The sequence below is a fragment of the Chrysochloris asiatica genome, unplaced genomic scaffold, assembly GCF_000296735.1.
Source record: "Chrysochloris asiatica unplaced genomic scaffold, ChrAsi1.0 scaffold00024, whole genome shotgun sequence".
In the NCBI taxonomy this organism is placed as follows: domain Eukaryota; kingdom Metazoa; phylum Chordata; class Mammalia; order Afrosoricida; family Chrysochloridae; genus Chrysochloris; species Chrysochloris asiatica.
Genome location: NW_006408542.1, coordinates 25,503,411 through 25,527,390, shown reverse-complemented (window position 1 = coordinate 25,527,390; position 23,980 = coordinate 25,503,411). Strand labels below are relative to the sequence as shown.

Here is a 23,980-nt window from a genome sequence, read left to right as displayed (position 1 = left end):
CCCTCCACTTACTCCTTGGGCTGGAAAGACCACCATTGTGTCTTATGTTTTTGGTGCTGTTGTTTCTGCTGCCACTGCTTATCCACCACTTTTTTGTTGTAACAGCTCTCTGTCTCCTGGATCAAGGAGATTCAGCAGCCAGGGATGTCAGGGTCCAAAGGACAAACTCCACTTGTGGCTCTTCTTTCTTGATGGGAGCAGAATCCCCCATTCCTGCTTCTGAGATGACTCACTTTATATTCAGTGAGATTGACCAGTCCCCAGATTAGAATTCCAAGTTTTTGCAATCACAATTAACACTGTTAACGATCACTCACAACTGAATCATGTTATTCCATCAGCATCTTCCCCCAGCTTCTCTTACCGAGACCCCTTGGTAAAAGAGACAATATACCCAATCTGCATGATCCAATCCAATTGTTTGGTGGAAGTTTTCAAGGGCATGGTTAGAAGCGTCATATCCAGAAAATTACAGCACCACAGTGGATATAAGAGAGGTGTCAAGTCTTGTAATTGCTACTGTATGCACATTTATTCTTTACTCATTAACTTTCTTGTTCAAAAATATTTTCAACTCAACTGTACTTTGAGTCATGGTGTGGCACTGTGGGCTAATGTGCTGGACAGCAAAGACAGTTTGAACTGCAAGACCGGTGGTTCAAGCTCACCAGTTGCTCCTTGGAAACCTAATACAGGGTCGCTATGGGTCGGAACAAACATTACACAGCAACAACAATTCTTTGAACAATCCAGTTTGGGAAACTCTCCCTGAATGGATAGTTCTAAAGCACCTACATTCTTCTTTACTATGATGGTGCTCTCTACTCTAGTTTGTCTCCTGATGAACACTAATACTGCTACCTGTCTGTCTTTTTTTAAGAAGCTCACTACTCATGTTCTTTAGCTATCCTTTGATAAGGCTTTTCTGAAGACTTCTGAATTTGAAACTCCCAGATGATCCACATCAAAGTAGGATAAGGATGAGCTGAGAAACTCATGACCAGTGTGGGTTTTGGGCCCTGTGGGCTAATGCATCAGACTGCAATGTCACTTGAACTGCAAGATCAGTGGTTCAAGCTCACTAGCTGCTCCTTGGAAACCCTATACAGGGTCACTATGGGTCAGAATCGACTCAACAGCACTTTTAACAACAATATATACTGAAAGAGAATCAAGACTCCATGGATGGAACCAGAAATCTATATTTGACAAACTTGCCTGTTGGTTCTTATCCATATTAAATGGCTCAGGGGTTAAGAACTCTGCAGCTAACCTACAGGTTGGTGGTTCATACCCACCAACAATTCTGTACAAGAAAAATATGGCAGTCTCTTTTTGTTATGATTTACAGCCTTGAAAACCCCATGGGACAATTCAACTGTGTTTCTTTGTTTTAATTTTAGAGTACTAGATCTGGTGGTGCTGTAGAATAAGCACTGCAGTGCTAACTGCAAGGTCAGCAGTTCAAACCCACCAGCCTCTCCTTGGGAGACAGATGAGGTTTTCTGCTCCCTTAAAGATTTACAGCCCATACAGGGTCCCTATGAGTCAGAATCCACTTGATTGCAGTGCATTTGGTTTTAGTTTGAGGCATGATTATGAGTCTGAAATAACATCGAGATGAAGTCAGTAGTTAACCTACATGGATATTGATGTTACTTTGCCCCTCTAAGTGTCAATTTCTTTATTTTAACATGAATATAATAAATCATGGCACCGGTTATTTCCAATCCTAATCTAATGTCAATGAAAGGGTTCAATGAAGCAATAGGTTTGTATGATAATGCTCTTTAAAATACATTTCTGTTTAGAGGTAAAAATAGCAGGGCAAAATAAACCAGAAGATTTAGAATAGGTGGAATTCTATTTATGTAGACATTCATTTCTTACCTACTTACAATGTTTACTTATAAATCCTACATGAGAAAAAAGAAGTTTAGAGTTTGTCTATTGCCTCAAACTAGTGTTAACATTATTAGAAGGAAAATGAAAACTGTCCAGAATGCTTCCCTGTTCTGTAACTGATGTTTACTTCATATTCTACTGCTATCAAATTGATTCTGACTTAAAATTTCCCTGCAGGACAGAGTAGAACTGCCCCATAGAGTATGTTGTTGCTGTTATGAAGTGCCATCGAGTCAGTTCTGACTCAAAATGACCCTTCATAGGGTTACTGAGGAGCTATTGGTATGTTTGAACTGCTGACCTTGTAGTTCAAACCGACCTTGTCGTCTAATGCTTATCTTACAGAACCACATCAGGACTCCCCTTTGAGTTTACAAAGCTGTAAATCCTCATAAAAGTAGACTGCCACCTCTTCCTCTCCAGAAACCACTAGTAAATCAGAACCACCAACTTTTCAATTAGCAACTGAGAACTTAAGCATAAGGCCACACAGGCACCCCTATTTCACCACTGTGGTAAATTACAAACAGAAGAATTTGAAAAAAACAAAAACAAAAACACACAAAAAAAACAACTTTAGCAGCCACTGAAATTCCTCCGAAATAAGGAGGCTCAACTTCAACTCTTCTCCTTTTTGTAATTCATATTCCACATATAGCCATTGGATTATTTTTGGAGGATTATACGCCAAAATAGAAAAAAAAAAAAAAGAAAGAAAAATTTGCAATGCCTTAACCCAGCATCACTGCCTGAGGGAAGAGATTTGGGGCTTTTTGCTGTCCTTATTTAATATCAACTTTCCTCCTTTCTTTAAGTCTTACTCTGGTTAATGGTTAGGATGACTTTTGAAAGCACTCTGAAACTTGGCAGTTAGGTTCACCCAATGACTAGAGGTTCTCCTAATTAAATAACTAAAGAATGCTACTATAATTTAATGTGAGCCACGTTAGTTAACCCCTCATCGTCACAATCAATCATTTGTGAAATGAAAGAGTTAAATTATGTGGTCTTAAATCATCTTGAAGCTGTAAAAATCTGTTTGTTTTATGAGAATCATGACACACAGACCATACAGTATGTGATTGTATCTGTGGCTTTTTTCTGTATTAGATCTCTCTCTTCCTGGTTTTCTGTCATCCTTACTCTTAGTTGCTCTCTTGAGCTGCCTTCTTGAAATATTTCCTTGTCATCTGGAGCATAATTAGGCTTGAAGCTTCTTATTGTCCTAGTGTGCCAGGTGGCTCCAAATCTGAGCCTTACTTCTCTGGTCCTGAGGGTCACAGGCTTGGCAAAGGGTGGCAACTGGCATGGAAGGTGTCACAGGAAGTAGGTCCTGAGTACTCTATGCTTAGAAAAACTGGATGGAGACCCAAGAACAAGAATTGCAGTGACAGCTTTTAGGAGAAAAATGAGACACTCTCCCTCCTCCTCTGTGAGCTGTGGTGGGAGATAGTCAAGACAGGATTGGTTCACTTCTTGGTTTAACATTGCCATTACAGACTTAAAGTCCAGAAATATAATTTGAGGGTCACGAAAGTTGCCAGTCCTCATGTAGTTCCTTAACTAGCCCTCCTGTGATCTCTGTAAATACTTCATGTTCTGAGTACAGCTTTAAGACTGCAAATACTATGGGCCAAAATATGTCACACCTTTTGTATTATTATTTTCAACGAGATTAAATTATCAGAGTCCTTGTTTCAGTTTTTAAAAGACTATGGAGACCAGATTACCTGACCTTCATTAGACCAAATTAACTCTAATATCATTTTCAACCAACTTTTTAATTATTGCCTTCTGAGTCACTTCACTTAGAATTTTTCTCCTACTTCCTAATCCTCACTTTCTCTTTCTTCAGCTTCGCTTCTCCTTGACTTACTAACTTTGCAGCGGCCTGGGCTTGGTTGTTAGTCATGTTTTCATCTCCATCTAAACCTACTCTTCTGCCATTTTACAATATGTACTTCATAGTGTGGAGCCCTGGTGTGGTGCTCTGGGCTAATGTGTCAGACTGTAATGTCATTTTAACTGCAAGTTTGGTAGTTCAAGCTCACCAGCTGCTCCTTGGAAACACTATACAGGATTTCTATGGGTCAGAATCACCTTGACGGCGCTTAACAACAACAACAACTACCACCTCATAGTGCAGCAGCATAAGGTCTAAAACAGCAACTCTTTATAATAAAGCAGAAGAACTGAGCATTAAAAGCTTGGTTTTTAAACTTCAACGGCTATTGACAGATTAGGGTAGATAACTCTTTGTTATGAAGAATTTTAAGATGTTTACCAATGACAATCAAACCTATCTGAACATTGACAAACATCCCTTTGGGAAATCTTATTTACCTGTTGAATTGTTGTTAAGTACCATCCGATCAGTTCTGACACATAGTGACCCTGTATAGGGTTTCCAAGGATAAGTTGGTGGCTTTGAACTGCTGACCTTGTGGTTCACAATCCATTGCTGATTCTACACTGCCACACCAATAGTCCTCTTACTTACCTACTGGGGATGTAGTAAAAATGCTAGATGTGGATGACTTTAAAGAAAAGAAATGTATGTTTTCACAGTCCTACAGGCTATATATATGGAGCCCTGGTATAGCACTGTAGAAAAAGCATTGTATTGTTAACCACAAGGTTGGCAGTTCAAACCCTCCAGCTGCTCCTTGAAAACCCTATATAGGGTCCATATGAGTTGAAAATTATTCAAAGGCACTTAACTACAACAGGCTATGTATATCCTTTCCTTATTGGCAGCCTCAGGAATTTCTTGCCTTATGGGCATTCATTCTCTTGTTGAGGATTCTCACATGGAATACGTTGTGTATCTGTTCACCTATTCTAGTATTTTTGTAATTCATAAGTGATTAGGATTAGGATCCACCCTATTCAAGCATCCCTATTTCCAAGCAGGATCCTGTCTACAAGTACATGTCAAGAACTCAACATAGATATTTCAATCCATAACAGGATGGTGTAATTGGTTTTGCATTGCTAAGTGCAAGGCTACACTTTTAACTCACCAGCTGCCTCACAGGAGAAAGATGAGGATATCAGCTCCCACAAAGATTTCCAGTCTCAGAAACCCAAAGGGGCAGTTCTTTTGGGTCCCATTGCATTAGTATGAGTCAGAAGTGACTCAATGGCAGCGAGTTTGTTTTTTTCTGGGTTTGAAACTGATTTAGAGTAATTCTGTGAAAAGCATATAGAAATTAGTTAATACTGAAAATAAATTAGTCCTTGACTTAATTTGCTTAATTTTTTTTCATTTGTATCTCTTCATGTTAGAGAAACATAACCCCTAGCCTGTCAAAAATGAAAAAAAGAAAGATAACATCACATAGAATCTGTAAGTCATGTTCTGGCTTTTGGATGAAATAAGCATGTGCAAAGTAGAAAACATAAATAGATGTATTTTATTTTATCTTTAGACTTACACCATTACACCTCATTTTGGTTTTGAAGAAGCAGTAAACTATATCCTAAACTGAGACTCAGGGTTAGTTCTGCCACTTTTTGCTAATTGCATCAACTAGAGAAAACTAAGGCAGGGTGGGAATAATTTGTCCCATTTCAGCTAATTGGCCAAACTGACTTCCCAGCCCCTTCCCGTTCCTGCTTCTAAGATCAGAAATCATTTAGGCGAACCCTTACTCTAAATTATAAAACTCTTTACAGATACAAGGTAGTATTATTGTTTGCCTTCCTAGATGAAAAAATAGAAAAATAGGCTAGAAAGCCAGATTTTCTTACTCCAAGTTGATGTGAGTGTAGACCTCTTCAGACTGAGACTGGCCAAACCTATCCAGAGCAATTCCAACCTTGGTGATGGTCCCTTTCGCATCTATATTCTTGCATGCACAAAAGCAGGCCAACTTTTCCTGTCTCCCTTTGTTTCCACTCAACATTTCCTCTCAAATAATCAACAATAATGTTCTTCTCCTTTAAAAAAAAAAAAAAAAAATATATATATATATACTGTTCTTTTAAATGAATATAGATGTCATCATTTTAATTTAGAAAAGGAATACATAGAATTAATGAAAAAATATGCACAGAAGTAGCCCTAAAAAAATGTATGCCTGAGTTCCCTCTTTAAACTCACCACTGCTTCCAGTTTAGCCACAATGAGCCGGTGGTTTTAGCACCTTACAGGCATTTTCTCTTCATTTGCCATCTAATATTTTTGTGTGAAGAGCAGATGTAGTCTAACCTTTAAGCAATTTAAATTTTGTACCTTTATTTTTTTTAAATAACAATACCTCTTAGTGATGATATTATAGAATAACATATGAGTATATTACTAGTTAGAGCTGCAGAGTATGTCTACTGTAAGGCTGTATCATAAGTTATTTAATCATTTCATTATTGATGAGTATTTAGGTGGTGTCTAATTTTTTGTTAAGGGGCTCTGGTGGCATAATGGTTACGAATCAGGCTGCTAACCTCAAGGACATCAGTTCGAAACTACCAGCTGTTCCATGGGAGAAAGATGAGGCTTTCTGCTCCCGTAAAGATTTACAGCCTTGGAAACCCTATACAGGTTCGCTATGAGTTGGAACTAACTCCACGGCACATAACAACAACAATTTTTTTGATAATTGAATGCTACAATAAACAGGAATGGTGTTGATGTGCTATTTTATTTTCTTATGAGCAGTAATCTGAATTTTACCATTCTATTTTAAAAGAACAAAGGTTGGTTACTGTGACAGGATTATTATTATTAAATACATAGGCTTGATGGATAGATTAGCATACAAATACATACATTTTACAAACTAAAAATTACAATTTTCTGATATTCAATAGTGAATAAAAAGAAAAGAGGAAATAAATTTACAAAGAATAAAAAGTTGACAAGTATAAATTTTTCAGGAATTTGTTTAAAAATTAGTTGCCAAGTCAAAATGAGTTTCAGAATTTCCACATTCTAAAACTCAGTGGCAATTAATTTATGATGGCACACCATCAATATTTATTCTCAGATTCATTGTTTTTTTGTTTTTTGTTTTTCCCCCAAAAGGAGTTAGAATTAATCCTTGAGGATGTATGGATATCATTAAATTTGAGTGGTGGAAAACAATTAAGAGAAGTGTCCCAAGATAACTTTCCTAATATAACTTTCATTTCTCAAGGTATAGTGTATCTATTCTGTAAATAATTTAAGGTTTGTACTTATTTTTGTTGTTGTTGTTTCAACAACAGTGCATCATAGAAATATTTCTTTTGAGCTTTCCTTCCCTTGTTGCTTTCTTTAAATCACCATGTTAGTGTCATTAGAAACACACCTTAGTCACGTTTTTTATAACTTTCTCTGTTACCTTGAAGGACCTTACAGCATGTCTTCTATTACAGTATCATCACTGGAAGCAAATGTAACTGGGAATAGGTTTCCATATGGTATCCAGATGTACAATGTCTGCTTCCCAAGAATTATTGTAACTTTCAAAGGAAAGGCAAAAAATGAGTACATATTCCCACCACTGTATATAAAACACATTTGTTCTTTAGGCTTGGGGAAACAGGATGTGCATCCTTTGGTGTGTGTGTGTGTGTGTGTTTATTTTTAATGATAAATAAAATGCCTTATTTATTGGGACTTAAATCGTCTGTAAAGAGGAACAGTTCTAATTGGCAAAAGAGCATAATAATGTATTTCTTAATGTTACATAATTGCCTTTGCAAAATTATCCCATAAAAATACTCATTATAGACATGGCATTAAAAAAAATGTCATTCATTAACTTGGAAATAAAATTATAATTACAATTAAAGCTTTGAGGCGATTCTGTTAAGAGGGTTGCATGCTAATTGCACAGTTTAAGACATCAAAGTTAATATTAGGCGAAAACACAATAATCATCTGAAGGCAAGCACATAAGAGTTTAAGGGCTGGGAATGTTAAAAAGTAGTTTTCTTTCCGCTCAGAGATCACGTCGGATTAGTAAGCAATGTAGCGAATCAGAAAAAAAAGCATTTATTTAGTTCAGTGGTCTAGAGGGAGGTCCGTTCCCCTAAGCAGTCCCAGTCAGGGAACAAATTCACCAGCAGAGACTGCCTAGTGTTTGAGAGGGGCGCGGGCTGGGCTGTGTACCAACAACCTAGTCAACTGCAGAAGGAACTGCAGCATCCCTTCCTGCAGTAGCGCGGCAGCCATTGGTTCCTTGGTGACACGTGACTGATAGAGCCTTTTCTGTGTCTTTTCTCGCCCATCTGTGTGCAGGGCACTGATAGGCCAGGCTGATGCGCAGGCAATTTATCATCTTGATCTCCCACTGAGTCAGGGAGCTCTCCTGTCACCAGTATTGATTTCAGAGGATGGACTAAATTTCCTAGGATTTCCATTAAGAATTAAGAAAAAAGCTCTAAGCACGCAGGGTAGCCAGACAGACATGGATATGAGATGGCACTGTGAAAACTCGCAGGTAGCTTCTTCTACCACAGCCTATGCTGAGCACAGCTTAGATCTGCAGCATGCAGGGTTTAAGATACCAGAAGCCTAAGGACAGTAATAATTAAAATAAGAATAAACTCATTTGGATCAACTAATTTTAAGATATATATTAAAGTTTTTTGTTTGTTTTCTTGGAGGTTGCATGTCAAATTTATGCACGCTCTATATGAAATGTTGAAGGATGTTTTTGTATTTTTTCTTAATTTAAAATTTCCTTAAACCCTGAGTATGATTGCTTCTAGTTTTGTTTGCTGTTTTTGTGAGCTTCAGAGGATTTTCTGCATGCTTGTGGCAGGAACAACCAAAAATTGTGTCTGTGTGTGTATGTATTAAGTTGGTTCAAGGGAAAGCATGAATAAAAGCTTTTGAATACTTTCCAGACTGCTTTATTTTTGTTATGGCTTGGTTATAATTTTGCCTAAATATGCTTAGATTCTGATCATGCATGCTTTTGCGGCAGAGTGGGATTTTTGCTGAGAATTAGTAAAGGTGGAATGTCTGAATTAAATGCATGCTCGGTACAATAAAAAAAAATGTATTAGTGATCAATGATTAAACCTGATTAACTGATGAAAGTGTTTCATGATGATAAAATTTGAGTAATATTTGCTTATACTAATTCTGCTTACTGAAAAACATTGCATGTCTGGGAAATGGAAGTATTTATATTTTGGAAACTGAACTTGCTTCTTTAAAAGATAATCATTAAGATTTCAGTTTTAATATGTGCATCCTAAGTGAAAGAATTAGGAGAAAAAAAAAAAACTTTGTGTTTTAGTCTGGGAGAGGATTCTATAAAGTGCTTATTGTGTTTGAGAGAAATCATGTGCATATTCATATGGTTATGAATTCCTAAGGGGATTGTTTGACACACTCCTAGCTAACCCTTATTTTGTAGAAAGGCAAAAATGCGTTGGCATTGTAACATTTCCCAGGCCCTTGGGAATTCAAGCCAGCAGAAGCAAGAGTTTGACCAGATGGGATTGGCATGCTTGGTAGTGTGTGGAGACAATAGGTGGGGGCGGAGCAGATGGAAAACAGGGATGAGAGTTTATTAGAAGAGATGGGAGAGGAATATGCTTAGCAGTGAAGGAAACCTGTCCTCTCATTCCAAGGAAACTTCTGGTTGCCTCTTCCTGAAGTTTTGACACACAGTGTCATGGCTGTTGTGACAACTGTTTTCTACTAACTTAGGTAGCCTCTGCCTCATAGGGAAGAAAGTCGGTGAATTTGCTTTACTAGATTACATGTGGTGTATTGCCTATTGGTTGTTGTTTGTAGCCTTCTTCTCTTTACCATTTTCAAGTAAAGGTATAGGCAAAATTAAAATTAAATCACTGCAATATTTATGTTGGTGATATCAAAACTTGTTTGCCAGACCTTAGATGATTCACCCTCATTGGTTTTATTGACTTTTTCTTTTAATAATCTTTCCATTATGAAAATATTAAGAATCCAGTGTTGGCTGATATTCTTCAGGCTCTTTATCTTTTTCACTTTGGGCTTTGAAATAGATGTCCATTTCTAAAATCATTTTTGAAAATTTTTATTTATGTGTTGCTTTGATAATGAAGCTTGGGAATTTGACTAATGTCAAGTTCATGTTCTGAAATGAACTTAATTTCTCAGCACTTTCCATTCAGCCTTCTGTCACCCAAGCACCCAGAGAAGTGAACATAGGCTTTGCCCAGAAAAGTCACAATACTAGGAGAACATGAGAATCACTATGCTTCAGAATTCTGTCATTTTCACGATTCTTTCAAGTTTTGGGTGAATCCAGGCACAATTTCCAGTCCAAAGTACAACTTAATTTCACCAAAATAATGTTACCAAAATGTACTAATGAAACACACACTGAAAAAATGTGAAATATACAACTTCTGAGCCACAAGTGGCTGACAGCTTACTTGATGGTAGTAGCCCTTGTTTATGGAGATGAATTCTATTCTCTAAAGGAAGTTTCACCATGTGGCATTTTATTTTGACTTGTCTTTTTGAATCTTGGTTTGTCATGGAATTGTGTCTAGCCTAGAGGATGAAAACCTTTACCTTTGGTACCTTGAAGTAAATTCCAGATAATGTATTCTGATCATGTATACTAATTTTCTCAGAGCTGAATTAAGAATTTCTTTTTTATAATTTCTGAAGTCCCTTTCTTCTATTCTTCAGACCTAAGGATTGAGTCCACTATGTTTCACATGGAAAATCGCCTTAACTATTTTAGAAAGACAGAACTTTAGACAGATATTTGTAAGCTTTACTGGTGTTTATTAAGCAAGATGACCCCATGATAAAGACTGTTTTGGGTTTTTATTTCATTGAGTTTGTACAATCCATACTTACAGCCAAAGAAGCTGAAAGCCTAAGGGTAAAATGGAATGAAACTACAAGAGTCTTAAAAGTAGAGTTAAATGTATGGTCACATATCATTTTGGCTCAACTGGAAAGTTAATTTCTTACGGAAGAAATTAACTAGGGATATACTTACATATTTACAGAATAATTTGTGATGTAGCATTGCATTATAAAGTATACTTTAGGTAGTTATGATGAAATGTTACTGTCTGTGTACCTTCCATATGCTCCTTTAATTTTTGAAACGTGCTCATCCCACAGCATCAGAGTGCATATATAAACTACAAATGCAATCAGTTAACTCTATGATGGATGCAGTAGGCAGAATGCTAGAGGATGAGAAAAACCTTCTTAGCTTGCACTTTTGGTTCCCAGATGGGAGGGAGGAAAAATCAACATGTGACCAATGCATCTGTAGTTAAAGGAATTTGGTTTTTGTCTCTATTGATATTAAATGTTTAGAACTAAACTTTCACTCTGAGTATTTGGAAAATGACTCCTCCCTTGAAACAAGATATGGCCTGGTCCAAATTAGTGCTCTTAATTCCAGAGTTGTGAACACCAGCAGAATTCCTAAGTAAACTGTGGAAGGATATATTTAATTATACTTAGACCAAGTGTTACCTTTATATGCAGGCTTCTCTTTCTACATCTAATATTCTCCAAAAAAGAGAGAGAGAGAAAGCCACAAACCTGTTATCCTCAAGTCGATTCTGACTTATAGTAATCCTATAGGAGAGGGTAGAAGTGCCCCATATGGTTTCAAAGGCTGTCATCTTTACAGAAGCAGACTCCCATGTCTTTGTCCCATAGAATGGCTGGTGGTTTGAAATTCTGACCCTTTGGTTAGCACTTGAGTGCTTAACCACTGTGGTACCAAGACTTTCCCTACTATTAGTCTTCTTATTCCTTTGCTGTTTTACCTGTTTATGAATTCAAATACCTATAGATTTTAAAAAAGAAAAATGTCATGCCATTAGTTTAAATGCTCAGACATCTTCAACATAAACAAATTCAGCAATATATAGTGTCACTGAGTTCTGCTTTATACAAAATTTGTATATATTTCGCCTTTGAATTTCTTTGATTTCTATTGGAGTTACCAATATTGGCTCAGAAACATTGATTGTACTTTCTGCTATCTTATTTACATTTAGTGAACAATTGATACTTGAATCTCTTGAAGGCTTCTTTTTTCACTGTAGCTTAGAATGGGAATCCAAGCACACCATTGTGGAGTATACACTTTCTAGAATGCAGAACTGAGTAAAGTTATAGGAAGTTATAAATCTTTGGATATATCTAGAATCTCTAAGCAAATTCAAGATAGTGTGATTCCAAACAGAATAAAAATAATGAAAAGGAAAAAATATTCTTAACACGTAAGAAATGTTTTCTATTTTGTGTCCTGAGTTATATCTGATTATCACTATACACATCAACCTGCTCCTCGTATTTTCACCTTCCTTTGAATTCACTGGATTAAACATTACTTACTATCTCAAAATTATTTCAAAAAAATCAATCACACACTTTTGTTTTCATTATTATTCTATAGACTTTTCCAGACTGAGGACTAAGCCAACAATTATTTTGTTGGTATTAAGTAGGCATAATATATTTTTTCTTACTATTTTTCCACAACTAGAATCTAATGCCTTTTGTTATAAAAGTGCTATTATTTTAAGTGTTGCTTAGTTTAAAACAAACAAAAGTACATGTACTAGTGGGAAGAACTTGAGTGTCATTTTAGGGCACTAAGAACAATCAGTACCCAAAAGAAATCTGTTGTCTGTATGCTCTTGACTTTGTTTCCATGACATTTTAAAAAATAATATAGAAATGTCATCAATGTGGACCTAAGACTATTTCAGTTTTTGACCCAAAATATCATTATATCAGTTCAGTTTAGGTTTACTAATAAGTTCTTGGGCAAAGCAAGTATTCAGAGTTATGAAGAAATGCATTCGCTTGACTGACTTCTTCACATTTTTGAAAATTGAAAACTTCCAGAGTATAAAGCCAAAATGCTTCCCAACTATCCAGGGAAAGGATTTTGCTTCTATTGAAAAAAATATTTATTATATATACAAAAGTATAGATTACATAAATAAAATACAGTGCTTATAATAAGGTGTATTGTATATATAATGAAGATGGCCTTTTTAAGTTCAAAACAATACTATTTTATTGTCGGAACAAAAATTTTGCATAAAATTCTCTTTTTGTTTTTAAGCTTCTTATTTTGGAGTTACATAGATATAGTCTCAAGGAATCAATCCTCAGTTGCTCATATGTGCCTTATTTACATAACAGACCACCTTCCATAGTTAGATGTGCTTTATGGACCTTTTACTCTTCCAGGGACATGAAATCATTGTTTCCAATTACTGACCATGAGTTTCTTCAACTTGTACAGCGAAATCTGAGTTAATCACCTATCCATTAGTTTGTACTTGTTAAGTGTTGTTGAGTCAGTTCTAACTCATAGCAACCCGGTATAGAGTTTCTGAGGTTTTAAATCTTTGACACAGGAGAAAGGCTCATTTTTGTCATCTGGAGTGTCTGGTGGGCTTGAACCGCAGACCTTGTGTTTGCAATCCAGCATTCTTTGTATGTAGCCACTGTGCTTCTATAAGTTTATAGTAAAATGTAGCCACTAAATGAAAGGTTTAAACCACAAATAAAGTAACTCAGAAAGTGTGACTGCTACAAGAACAAAACAAATCTGTATTAGAAGAAGTATAGCCCGAATGCTCCTTAAAAGCTAGGATGGTAAGACTTCATCTCTCATACTTCAGACATAATATCAGGAGAGACCAGTCCCTGGAGAAGGACATTGTGCTTGGTTAAGTAAAGAGTCAATGAAAAAGAGCAAGACCCCCAAAGAGATGGATTGGCACAGTGGTGGTAGCAGCAATGGGCTCAGACTTAACAACCATTGTGAGGATATTTCAGGACCAGGCAGTGTTTCATTCTGTTATGCGTAAGTTCGCTGTGAGTCAGAATTGATTCGATGGTGCCTAACAACAACAGTTACTCTTGGGTTTGCAAGAGATTTCTTAACCTTCAAAAGTGCACATTCTCTTGACTGGATGTTAACTATTAGACACATGAACAAGTAGTAAACACCCATCTTAGTGATTTTTATACATTTGTTCATTAAGATTTATTACAGTATTTACTGGTTGATTGATATACTGCAACTCTGCTTGATGTCTTGAGTGATTCAAAGGAAAATAAAACACGTACTGCTTTCAAAGTCCAGTTGAGGAATTAAGACAAAGAAACATAAAACTAGAGAAGGGCTAAAGACTATTTTTACCATTATATCTATTAGTTTACTGGGTTCTTCTATGAGCTTTATGGTAGCTTAGAGAAAGAAGAGTTCAGAGCCAGCTAAGTGGATGCATTAATATTTATTCAGGCAGAAAATAGACTCAAAACTCACACCCACTGTTGTCAGGTAAATTCCACTTTGTAGCAACTTTATAGGAGTCTGCCATATCTTTCTCCCCTGGAATAGTGAATGGGATAAACTACTGACCTCTTGGGTAGCATTTGAGCACCTTAAACACTGTATCACCATGGCTCCTTAATGTAATAAAAGGAGGCACCAAATCAGGTCAAATTAGATGGGTTATTGTTGACAGGTGCTATTGAGTCAGTTGTGTCTCCCAGTGACCTGTGTACAACAGAATGAAGCACTACCTGGTCCTCTACCATCCTCACAATCTTTACGATGGTTGAGGCCATTATTGTAGCCACCTGTGTCTGTTCAGCTCCTTAAGGGCCTTCCTAGTTTAGGATGGACATCAAGTTACTAAACATGATGTCATTCACCACGACTGGTCCCTGCTGAATGGAGTTTCAAAAATTTCCTGGAAAAATTCCATAAGCTTTCAATTCCATTTTCCACTAACTTTTTGAAAGCCCCTCATATGTAACAGCAACAACGTATATTAGAAATCTTGCTATCCTCTCCCTTTTAAGGAACATTCTGGCTGTATTTATTTACACAGATTTGATCATTGTGGCAGTCATGGAATAGTCAATATTTTTGATTAATACCATAAATGATATGTATTAGTTATTCTCAGGTCTTCTTTATTTGTTGTCCAGTTTTCACATGTATATGAAGTGATTGAAAATACCATGGGTGTGTCTAGTGCAACTTAGTCCTCGAAGTATCATCTTTGCTTTTGATAACTTTAAAAAGTCAGTTTGCAGCAGATTTACCCAATGCAATATGTCATGTGATTTCTTGATTGATGCTTCCATCAGCTTTGATCATAGATCCAAGTCAGATGAAATCCTTAACAACTTCAATTATCTCTGCATTTATCATGATGTTCTTTATTCGTCCAGTTGTGAGGATTTTTGTTTTATTTATGTTGAGATATAATGTATACTGAAGGCTGTGGTCTTTGATCCTTATCAGTAAGTGCTTCAAGTCCTCTTCCCTTTCAGCAAGGTTGTGTCATCAGCACATTGCAGGCTGCTAATAAGTCTTCCTTCAAACATCATGTCACATTCTTCTCTATATAGTCCAGCTTCTGGGAGTGATGTGATAAATAGAGAGAGATAGAGAAATAGAGTTGCTGTTTGTGGTTAGTTGCTGTCTAGTGAATTCTGAGTCATGGTGAGTAGAACTGCACTCCTTAGTGTTTTCAAGGCTATAACCATTCAGATACAGATCTCCAATAATTTCTTCTGAAGCACTGCTTAGTGTATTTGACTCACCGAACTTTTACTAGTAGTCACACACTGTAGAGCCATTTGTGCCACCCAAAGATTTATCTATATCTTTGTTTATAGTAAAGCATCATTTCTCTGATCAAGAGAAATCATATTTTGGATATGATATATCTCATATATAAATTTTGTTCTGCTGTGCATAAAGTCTCTATGAGTTGGTACCAACTCTATGGCACCTAACAACAACAAACAACAACATATATAAATATGAGCCTCTGAAGTCGTAGTTAGTTCACTGAGAGTCATATGAAATAGGGTCTTAAGTATCCTGTCTCTAAATTAATCAAGGTGCTGTTTCCTATTCTTCATGGCTTATATGGCGGTGTTCATGCTCACCGTATAATGAAAGCAATTCAATGAATGTTCAACTTTGTAATTTAGAAATAAATTGTGTATTTAGTTGGTATTCACTGACTTTACACCAGGACTTCAAACAGGTTTTTTTCCATTTCAACCTCCTGCTGAGAATTTGCATTTCCACCCCAGATATACTGAATCAGAATCTACATTTTAACAAGATTCCCTGGAGATCTGTAAAAATCACCTAGGGATCTTGTTGAAATAAAATGTGGGTTGTGATTCAGTTTATCTAAGGTGGAACTGCAGATTCTCAGCAAAGGGCCAAACCATAATGAACTAGTTCTAAGCCTTGCTGTGTATATTAAAATTAAATGTTGCTGATAAATATTTTCATTAGACTTCAAGAAATCTATTTATTTATTTGTATATTTTACTGATGATTGGATGATTTAAAAGATTGAGCTATTTTCTCAATAGTAATTAAATACTTTGGGATAAACATAATTCTCTCAAGTCACAAGGGTATAATTTAATGTGTTTGCAAATTACTCCAGCAATATCTCTCAGTGTGTCTGATTCTATTTCCTTCTCTGTCTCTTAATGTGAACAAGCATATACAGGATGCAAGGGTCTAGCCTTAGGTGAATTAATTTAGAATAAATGATAGTAATAATATAAATAGTTTAATCACAATATTGAAGTGGTTATCAATACTATCATTTAATATTTTAATAAAGTGAATAATTATAGAAAACTTTAGAAAACATTCATTATAATTTATCAAAATTAGAATTGAATATGAAATGTAAAGCTGATTTTTGTTGTGGTTTTACAACATCTCAAGCTAGAGATAAGTAGCTGAAATCAGTGTTTAAAGGCGTCCATGCAACCTGTTGTTGCTGTTAAGTGCCGTCGAGTCGATTCCGATCCATAGCAATCCTGTATAGGGTTTCCAAGGACCAGCTGGTGAGCTTGAACCACCAACCATGCAGTTCAAATGGCTTTGCAGTCTGGCTCATTAACCTATAGCACCACACCAGGTTGCTCTGATTTCTTGACTTTCTGACTTTCCACATGATAAAATTTTAGTTGCTGCAGATAGTGTCATTTTTAACCAAATATTTCTGATGTAGTAACAGAATCAACACTGACTTTAGTTTAGTTGTCTCTACCTAGCAATTCCCTACATGATACATCAATGCTCCATAGTATTATATAAAGAAAAATGAAGGTGGTGAGTGATAGCATAAAGGAGAAAAGTGTATGATTGGTTTATTTGGAAGTTTACAATTTAACGGCGTTGCCAAAGACATGCCATTCAAATGAAGATAACACATATTTTATGTCTGCAAATACTACAAGAAGAAGGGAGAAATATATAGGGTATATTTTATGATTATAATTGTTGCATTTATTTCCCTTTATAAATGGACCTATAGTTTAGAAAATTATACATATCACGGGTTTGCCAAATTGTATGTAAGGTATAAGACCGATCAGACCATTATTCTTCTTTTATTTTTTAAATAAATTGTTTTTAATTTGGAATCCTTTATATAAAAAGAAAGGTTCCAGTCTTCTATGGGGTGTTCACCCTTCATTCAGTTTGATCTCTATTAATATCTTACATGACCATTGTACATTAATCAATACTATGGAATTTACACTATCTGTACCTTTTGAGAAACATTTCATTTTGACTTCCTGTGTCAAAGATGCTTGTATTATCAGACATCTTTTTGGATATTTCAGTGTCACTTGGCTTGATTTCTGCCAATCACTTGATAGAATCCCAGGCTCCTTAAAGTTTCCACACGTAAATATTCAGTGGAATATTTTAGATGGAAAACAATTAACAGAAAAGAAAAATTATGTAGTTCTTTAGTTTGGACTTCAAAACAAAGTTTCTCACAACTGGACCCATAAACAACATCATGGTAAATGGAGAAGAGCTTGAAGTTGTCGAGGATCTCATCTTACTTGACTCCACAGTCAACATCTATGAAATTGGCAATCTAGAAATCAAATGTATGGCACTGGGCAAATTGGCTGCAAATGACCTCTTTAAAGTCATTTAAAAAGCAAATATGTCACTTTGGAAATTTAGGTGTGCCTCACCCAAGCCATGGCATTTTCAGTTGCCTCCTATGTATCAGAAAGCTAGGCAATGAATAAGGAAAATCAGAGACGAATCGATGCCTTTCAGTTATAGTGTTGACAAAGATTATTGAATATACCATAGACTGTCAGAAGTACAAATAAATTATCTTGGAAGAAGTACAGTCTGAATGCTCTTAGAACTAAGGATGGTGAGGCATTGTCTCATGTACTTTCGTCACGTTATCGGGAGGCACTGGTGCCTGGAAAAGGATATCATGCTTGGCAAAGGTTAGCAAAAAAGAGGAAGCTCCTCAAGAAAATGAATTGACAAAGTGGCTACAGTGGGCTCAGTCATAATTATGAGCATGGTAGATTATTGGGGAGTGCTTCATTCCGTTGTACATAGGGTCACTATTAGTCAGAACTGACTCCATGGTACCACATAATGATTAGTACCTGTTTTTCTTCCTGTCTTTTAAAATTATGGCTTTATTCTGGATTTGCTCTCAGAATCACTTTTCTCTGAGTAAATAAGTCCTTGGGAGAGCCATGTCATTTCTAGTCTAGTGCGTCTACTAATCTTCAGACTCAGCCGTTGTCACTGATCAACCCCATGTGGGTCAGAGTAGACTTGGGCCATAGAATTTTCACAGCTGTGACCTTTGAGAAGCAGTACGCCAATCCTTTCTTCTGAGGAACATCTGGGTGGGCTTGAATTGCCAGCCTTCTAGTTAGCAGTCCAGCTAAGCCACTCTAGGACTTCAGATCCACCTTAAAGCTATCTCCACTTCATAGCAAATTGAAAATATCCCAAAGTGACACAGTTATTTTTTAGAGCTTATCTATCTTTAAAACATTGTTTTTTTTTTAATTGCTTTATGTAAAGGCATGTACTGGAGAAAGTTCTGCAACTGCTGTTGTGATGAGGATCAACTTCTTAATTTTCTGGTATTTGACTTCCTCATTTATAAAGTGAGGAGTTTGCAGCTCTAAGATTTCATGATTTTTTCAGAGTGTGAATAAATAAGAATTTCCATTAAAAAAAAAACATTCTAAAGATCAGTAGTTTTGGAATCACAGACTGCATTTCATTTTGCTGATTGTCTCACCAGAATTTTGAGATGAATTTGCATCTGAGATCTTCCTGTGGAATTTTCATTTTCAGATGGGAGAATGATTCAGTCATGGCTAGCATTAATTAGATGGAAAGCTTTTTCGTTTTCATAATGAAGAATACACAGACTCATTTGCATTTTATGGGCAAGCCTGGTAGATTTCTGGCATTTAGAGATTTGGATCCTGGAACTCACATTACGAAATGCAGTAGAATAAAAGGCATATTTTCATTTCAACATCCTCTTGACAAATGAGGGAAACTTTTGCAGTGTGTATATCACAAAAGCATTCACAGTCCTTTGAAAACAAATGAACGGGGCCCCATACTGCTGTTCTTCTTCTTGTGTGCCATAACTTCTACCTTCGCTAAGAGGTCTTGAAATTATTTCAAATCTATTTCTTACACAATGGATGCCAAAAAAGCTAAATTATTCATTGTAAGTGAAAATATTTATTACCATGTGTCAAGAAACTCTGATTTCTCTCTGGTATTCCTAATAAGAATCCTGTGGTGTAAAATCATGGGCTGAATGTACTTAGTAATTACCCACGTGAATGCTGTCCCCACTGTGTGCATTTTCAGGCCTTCTATCAATAAATATTTTATAAAGTGCTGTGTAATCTGTACTACAAGTCCTTCATCCCCAAATCAGTTCCGGGTTCTGTTAGAAATAAGGTACACTGTGGTTTCAAGTGTAAATGGGAATGACCGTGGTGACATAAGCAATGTTCAACACAGCCTAAGAAGGATTCTCTTCACTAATGAAGATTTATAGGGAAACAAACAAACAAATGAGATCCTCAGAGAACAAGACTGAGCCTTTTTTTTTTTTTTTTTTGGAGCATTTTTTCTAAGTGTATAAAAAACAGTGAGTCTATATTGGGAATAAAAGGGGAGTTCTGTAAGACAGATTTGTTTATGGATGCTTACAGTTAGTGTATAAAAACTCCTCATATATTTGGCTAGTGACTATAGTAATTGGAAAGGAGCTCTAGTAGCGTGGTGATTACAAATCGGGCTGCGAACCTTGAGGCCAGCAGTTCGAAATTACCAGCTGTTCCGCAGGAGAAAGATGAGGATTTCTGCTCCTGTGAAGATTTACAGTGTCGGAAACCCTGTACAGGGTGGCTATGAGTGGAACCGACTCCACGGCACATAACAACAATAATATAGTAATCGAAGGAGTCTTGGTGTGATCCTGTAAAATAAGCACTCGACCAAAAGGTCAGTTTGAACCACAAGGTTGCCGATTCAAACTAACCAACTGCTCCTCGGAAACCCTATACGAGCTTGCTATGAGTCAGAACCAACTCAATGGCACTTAACAAAAACAAAATAGTTATTGGAAACAGCAAAAAAGTGTTCTTAGGGAAATGAAATCAGGACTTTGAAATTCCTAATTCCAAGGCTTTCTAATGGATATAAACTGTAGTAACTATACATTATATTTCATTTCTATTTTGTATGGTGCTGTTGGATAAATACTAGACTGCTAATTTCAAGGGTAGCAGTTCGAACCCACCAGTCATTCCTCAAAATCCTATTGCAGAGTAAAAATGAGTCAGAACTGACTCGATGATATCTAACAACAACAATAACAATCTGGATCCAAACATAGACAATTAACCCCACCAGGATTTTCTGGGAATAATAGTCTAGCACAAGCAGCATTTTGGAGTACAGATTGCTTCTCCTACAGCTCAGTATATGCTGTGTATGTGTTCAGTTCTGGGAACCAGAGGTTCTATATATGCTGAATGTGTTCAATAGATGCTCAGCTGTTAGTATACCATATTATAATGACAGATGTGACTTCCAGAACACAGTTAGCTTGAAGCACCTGATCTTAACGCATTTCCAGCATACTTCAAATCTTAAGAAGCTTATGGTACTGGAGGGAGAAGAGAATTGTGAGTATTAAGAAGTATGGTGACCCATACTTCTTGCCAGCTCTTTTTACCATGGCCCATGAAATATGGTCCTGGAATCAGTTACATTGGTTCTGGAACATATGAACAGTTTTCCAACTTTGTTTCTTTATTGGCTAATCACTTAATATGTAGTTTATTATTTTCTTGAGAACAAGTCCTCTTGCCATTTAAATTTGCTATAACTAGCAAATTAACTCTGAGTCAAGTATGAAATGGGTTCAGAAGGGACGTCATCGGATAGTTGACTGTTCTTTGACCATTTTAATTTATATGATGCAGCAATTGCCTCTGATCATTTTACTGTGTCTTTGAGAAGCTGAGTGGTGCAGTGAGGTTTGGTATGTAGGAAGAGTGCAGATTAAGTGTGTTGCTACCAAAGTTAAATCAGAAAGGCATGCTTTTGTTGACTAGTCCCTAAACAGGCCTGGTTTGATGGATCATCTTACTTGTATATTTTGTAATGCTTATTTTCTTTTAAGCCCCTTTCCGGAATTTTGAAAGAGAGATCGATTTCCTATCATACTGGGTATAAACAAATATTACTCTAATAAATCTAAAGTATCTTTATTATGGTTTTCACTTTAGAGGTGGGCCAAGACACTGAGGGATTCTGCTATTATTTAAACTTCTTGTCTTTGAGTTGACTCTGACCCATGGAGACCCATGTATACACAAGAACTCCCCAGTCCTGCAGCATCTTCATGACAGTTGGTGAGCTCAGGTTCATTGTGGTGGCCACTGTATATTTCCAGTGCTTTCCAACCAAACCCTTCATCATCTAGCACTATACAAATAACTGCTGTGTTGCAATCCTGAGGATTTAATGAGTCAGAACCCACTCCATGGCACACAACAACAATTGTTGGAAACAGAGTTGCCAGTGCTTTCGTCCTAGTCTGTCTTATTTAAGAAGCTCCTCTGAAACCTGTCCCCTAAGGGTGGTTTGTTGGTATTTGAAATACCAAGTGGCATAGCTTCCAGCATCACAGCAATATGCAAACTATTCCAATACCACAAATTGACAGGTGGTTGTAGATCTAAGTATAAGTGGAAAGAAATCTTTCCTTTCTTTTTCTCTTTATTTTCATTCTCTTTCTTTACAGTTTCTTGTTTGTTTTGCCTCTGAGATCTACAAGTAGCATCAACAGATTTATTTAGTCCCACCATATCATTTAAGAATCACATTTTGAAGCCAATCAGGAATGATAAAATTGCTAAGTTAGTAGCCATTATATCTGGAGTTGGTGGAGGTCACATGAATGCTGTGGTGTTAAAAGAAAATGCATTGAGCACAAATTAATTCCTAGATGACTAAGAAGTACACAGGATTTTAGGACTGGAAAGTAAGAGTATGCATGGTACAGGTAGTAAATTGAACTGAAACGATGAAGTCCACAGGACATAAACATTGACAATTTAACTTTTAGTATATCTGTGACATTTTGCAGATTGCTTTGGTTTTGTTTTGCTTTATTTGTATTGTGTTTAAATTTTCTCTTTTAAATTAAAGGCATAATGGTTGCTATTGCTACCTAATTTTTATGTTTTTAAGCGCATTATTTCTTAGGTGTTAGTATTCAATGGTGAATGATAGAAGAATAAGGAAAAAACATACAGTCTGCCATTTTGCCTACTTTGAATCATGGTGAAATTGACAAGACTGTATCTACCTCTAAGACATTAGTTCTCAGGTAGCAACTATCATGTTTAGCTGAAAAGTGAATTTTTTAGAGTCAGTAAATTTTACTTCATTTATAAAGCATCAGCAATCAGTGTACATCGACATTTCATCTCCAATTGTCAGCCAGTCATTTCATGAAATCAAAAGTATTAGATTATGTGTGTATGTATGAATGTATTATGTATTTATCTATTTTGAAAACTTTTTATTTTGAGATAATAATAATAAATAGACTAACAGGGAAGTTAGTCCTGGTATGGTACTGTTGGTTAATACAATGGACTGCAAAGTCCACTTGAACCCGGAGGCCTGTGGTTCAAGTTCTCCAGCTGCTCCTTGGAAACCCTCTCTATACAGGGCTGCTATGGATTGGAACCCTACTCAACAGCACTTAACAACAACAACAACAAAAACAAACAGGAAGTTGCAGAGGACTGTATAGGGAGATCTCCTATACCCTTTCCCCCTCCCTCCATGTTAACCTTATGCATGACTGTAGTCTCTTATCAAAACCATACAGCTTACTCCAAATCTCCCTTGCAAATACCTGCAGTTACTTTATTGAAATAAGAAGTTAATTCGTGAAACAAAATATAAAAAGTTTCCAACTCAAAAAATACTTTGAAATGGTTGGGAGTATGTTTTGAAATAAAGTAAAATTTAAAATTTTTGAAAAGCAAAATAGAACAGTCAGGAAAAAGAAAGATGCTTGCATTCCTTCTGTAATATCTGCCATGTGTTTCTCCTACTACGGGTTGCTTTGAGTGCCATTCAACTAGACTGCAGTGGGTTTGGTTTTTTGGTCACAGTATGTGTGTGTGTGATTTTTTTCATGCGTCAGTTCATGTAACCACCACTGCAATCATGATACTTAACTGCACCATCATCACAAGGTTCCCTTTCTACCTTCAGTTACAGGATTCTAAAAGGATCTGAGGGGTCATCTACTTTAACATTTTCATATTGGTGTAGGGAGTGATTTGTCTGGGTAAATGAGTTAGATAATGACGGTCAGTAGGATCTCACATTTGTATATCTAGTGTAGTAAATAGTTTCTGCTTTCAGACATCCCACTTAAAAGTCTCACTTTATAAAGTAAGTTCTTGTTGTTCATCATGTGTAAAGAAAAAATAAAGCATACAAAAGTTTTGCATTAGCTGAAGTGGTCTATTTCACTACACTTTTGTGTTTTAAAAAATAATAATCTAGTATTGTAATTCAATTACTGGATACATAATATGTTAAAGGGATTTTAATTGTCAGTAGAAGGATTAGGTTGGTTTTTCAAACAAGGAACATACAAAGGAACTTCATGGAAAAATTTAATTATGTAGTTCAGAGGGACTCAGCATGGTTGCTGATGAGGTGTTGCAGAC

At 36.2% G+C, this 23,980-nt stretch overlaps 1 protein-coding gene across 4 annotated transcripts in view; it reads left to right on the top strand.

Annotated features, from left to right (window-relative positions):
* Positions 1-23,980, top strand: part of NRXN1 (neurexin 1) — a 1,648,890-nt gene that overhangs the window by 1,551,572 nt on the left and 73,338 nt on the right. Inside the window, exon 16 of one of the 4 annotated variants that reach the window (XM_006839446.1) lies at positions 16,653-16,667. The exons of the other annotated variants lie outside the window; for them this stretch is intronic. Within the exon in view, the coding sequence (XP_006839509.1) occupies positions 16,653-16,667 (15 nt within the window). The remainder of the gene's footprint in view (positions 1-16,652; positions 16,668-23,980) is intronic. 4 annotated transcript variants of the gene reach the window in all.